Here is a 2,500-nt window from a genome sequence, read left to right as displayed (position 1 = left end):
TCTGATCTGTGTGTTCTAGTGTCGTCAAAAGTACTGACCGCGATACCGTTCCGTACTGAAATTTTAAAAACGTCTGTTTCTCGCCAAGATTTGAGCGCTGTTGTATTTGTTATTGTAATTGTTATATAGACCTATTATATTATATTTTATATATTTACTAATTTCATTAGGATTTTTCATGATAAATTTGTATTAAATCATAAAACACTAAATAAATCAAATGGAAAACAGAATTTAGGGAAAAATAAAATTAATTTAATGAAACTATAAATTAAGTTTATGCAGTGAAAAACAAGTTGTTTACATGCATTCTCAAAGTGTAACAAACACTTGGAAAGTATTTCCTCCCATAATAATGGAAAATTATTATTGATATGATATTGAAAAAAAAATAATTGTCATAATATTTCTGGCCATATCACCCAGCCCTAATTTAAATGTTATAATGAAAAGTGCTTAAAATTCAAATCAAAGAAAGGGTGAAAGAAACAAAAATACATATTATATCATTTAATATGCACATACTACATAAGAACAAGCCTTGCTAAGATTCAGAACATAGAATAAATGAAATGAAATGTTTATTTTAAAGGGCATTAATGAAGTAAAGCAGCTGTCAGCTGTGATTAGACAAAATTGGGCTCGTTTTCATTCCTTTCTGGCGGGTCTTGAGCCTGGAAATTTAGGACCGGTCCACCCTGCCGGAAACACACAGAGATCCGTCTGGTGCAGATATGTTAGGGAGGGATCCGCTGACAGACGCAGCTCAGATCTCAGCAGGAGACGGACGTTTTTAATGTTTCGGTAGCGAATGGTATCGCGGTCGGTACTTTTGACAACACTGTGGTGTTCATGCGTCTAGTAACACACGTGTGCTGCGTCATGTGACAGGTGTGACGGCAGAGATCTGACGTCTCTACGCAACATTTCCTGCGAGGTGGACGTCTTCAAGCCGCTCCACGGCTCGGCTCTCTTTCAGAGGGGTCAGACGCAGGTTTGTGCTGCTCTCTCTAGGTGTTCAGTGTGTTCCTCTGATTTATCCAGCGCTGTCTTCTGGTTCATGTGCAGTGTCTGATGTTTGCAGTAGATTGATATGATCAGTGAAGCTGGCAGAGCTTCATAACCTCGTTGTCTGGTGTGTGTGTGTGTGCAGGTGCTGTGCTCCGTCACGTTTGACTCTCTGGAGTCCAGTATGAAGCCAGACGTGATAACCACCGCGCTCAGGTCAGTCACCGGTCCTCTGAGCGATGAGGAAGCATGTCTGATCCGTGTTCCTGCTCTCACTGTGAAGCACTCATCAGTGCGTGTTATTCTAACATACGTGATCATGAAATAACTTTCTCCATCATTTGCTGTTTAGTTCATGTTGATGTAGGATAGTGTTGTAGGTAACCAGGGCAGGACTCGGGGGCCGGGGCCCTATACTTATACACTACAAATGCCCTCAACTAGAACATCATTATGGAGTAACACAAAATACACAAACATTGGAATATGCTTTGAGGTTATATAGTAGGCTACATATATAGTACAATTAATATGCAACATGTCTATCCCAGTCAAAGTTTATCTGTAACATTATAATACAATCAACAAGATGTGTTCTCTCAGATCAAAACCCTGGAATAACACTGAGCAACAAAAACAAATGTATTAGTCTTATAAAAATGTACTGTCATAAATCTGTGATTTTTAACTTTAACTTTAAACATAGCATTTTAATGTAGAATTAATGATTGCAAAAATGAAATAAGCTACTTTTTAAAAAATATGTAACTACAACCGGCAGCAGGTGGCAGCAAGTGACTCGTAACGAGTGAGTCGAGTCCTTGTAGCCATGTAGGTAACTCTCTGATATTCCCTGTTTTTTTCTAAAATCTTGACAACGCAGTGATTTATTTGCGGATTGATGTTAATGTCATAAACATGTCTGATATGAAGCGTGACCGTTGGCCTTCGAGGAGATGCTGAAGATCTCTCACAATCCACATAAACACACACTTCAAGGGGAAATCAAGGGTTTCCTCTCATTTCACTGCTCAGTTCATCACAGTGTGGAAGTAAAGTGAGCTGTACGTGTTGACAAGCGCAGGTTTGACTGATGTGATGTTTGTTTTCTTCCAGTGGAGTCAAAGACAAGAACTTCATGCTGCACTATGAAGTGAGTGGCGCTTCGCTCCGCGTCTTTAGCTCAGACTGTACAGTTCACCTTCATTCACTGAGCGTTTCTTTCAGTTTCCTCCGTATGCGACCAACGAGATCGGGAAGGTGGGAGGAATCAACCGGCGAGAGCTGGGTCACGGTGAGTGTGCTTCCTCTGCAAGACGCTCGGCTCCTTCCCCTCCGAGTCTCATGCGTGTGTGTGTGTGTGTGTGTGTGTGTGTGTGCAGGAGCGCTGGCGGAGAAGGCGCTGAGGCCCATCATTCCTCCAGATTTCCCCTTCACCATCCGCGTCACGTCTGAGGTGCTGGAGTCCAACGGTGCGTCTCTCGCTGCTCTC

General features: G+C 41.6%; 1 protein-coding gene across 1 annotated transcript in view; it reads left to right on the top strand.

Moving 5' to 3' along the window:
- Window positions 1-2,500, top strand: part of LOC131552562 (polyribonucleotide nucleotidyltransferase 1, mitochondrial) — a 13,974-nt gene that overhangs the window by 5,075 nt on the left and 6,399 nt on the right. The window contains exons 13-17 of the mRNA XM_058796418.1: window positions 892-994; window positions 1,154-1,224; window positions 2,125-2,161; window positions 2,236-2,302; window positions 2,391-2,480. Of these exons, the coding sequence (XP_058652401.1) occupies window positions 892-994; window positions 1,154-1,224; window positions 2,125-2,161; window positions 2,236-2,302; window positions 2,391-2,480 (368 nt within the window). The remainder of the gene's footprint in view (window positions 1-891; window positions 995-1,153; window positions 1,225-2,124; window positions 2,162-2,235; window positions 2,303-2,390; window positions 2,481-2,500) is intronic.

Source organism: Onychostoma macrolepis, chromosome 13 (assembly GCF_012432095.1).
Source record: "Onychostoma macrolepis isolate SWU-2019 chromosome 13, ASM1243209v1, whole genome shotgun sequence".
NCBI classification, from domain to species: domain Eukaryota; kingdom Metazoa; phylum Chordata; class Actinopteri; order Cypriniformes; family Cyprinidae; genus Onychostoma; species Onychostoma macrolepis.
The sequence above is the reverse complement of the archived record's forward strand: the minus strand, read 5'-3'. Positions and strand labels throughout refer to the sequence as shown.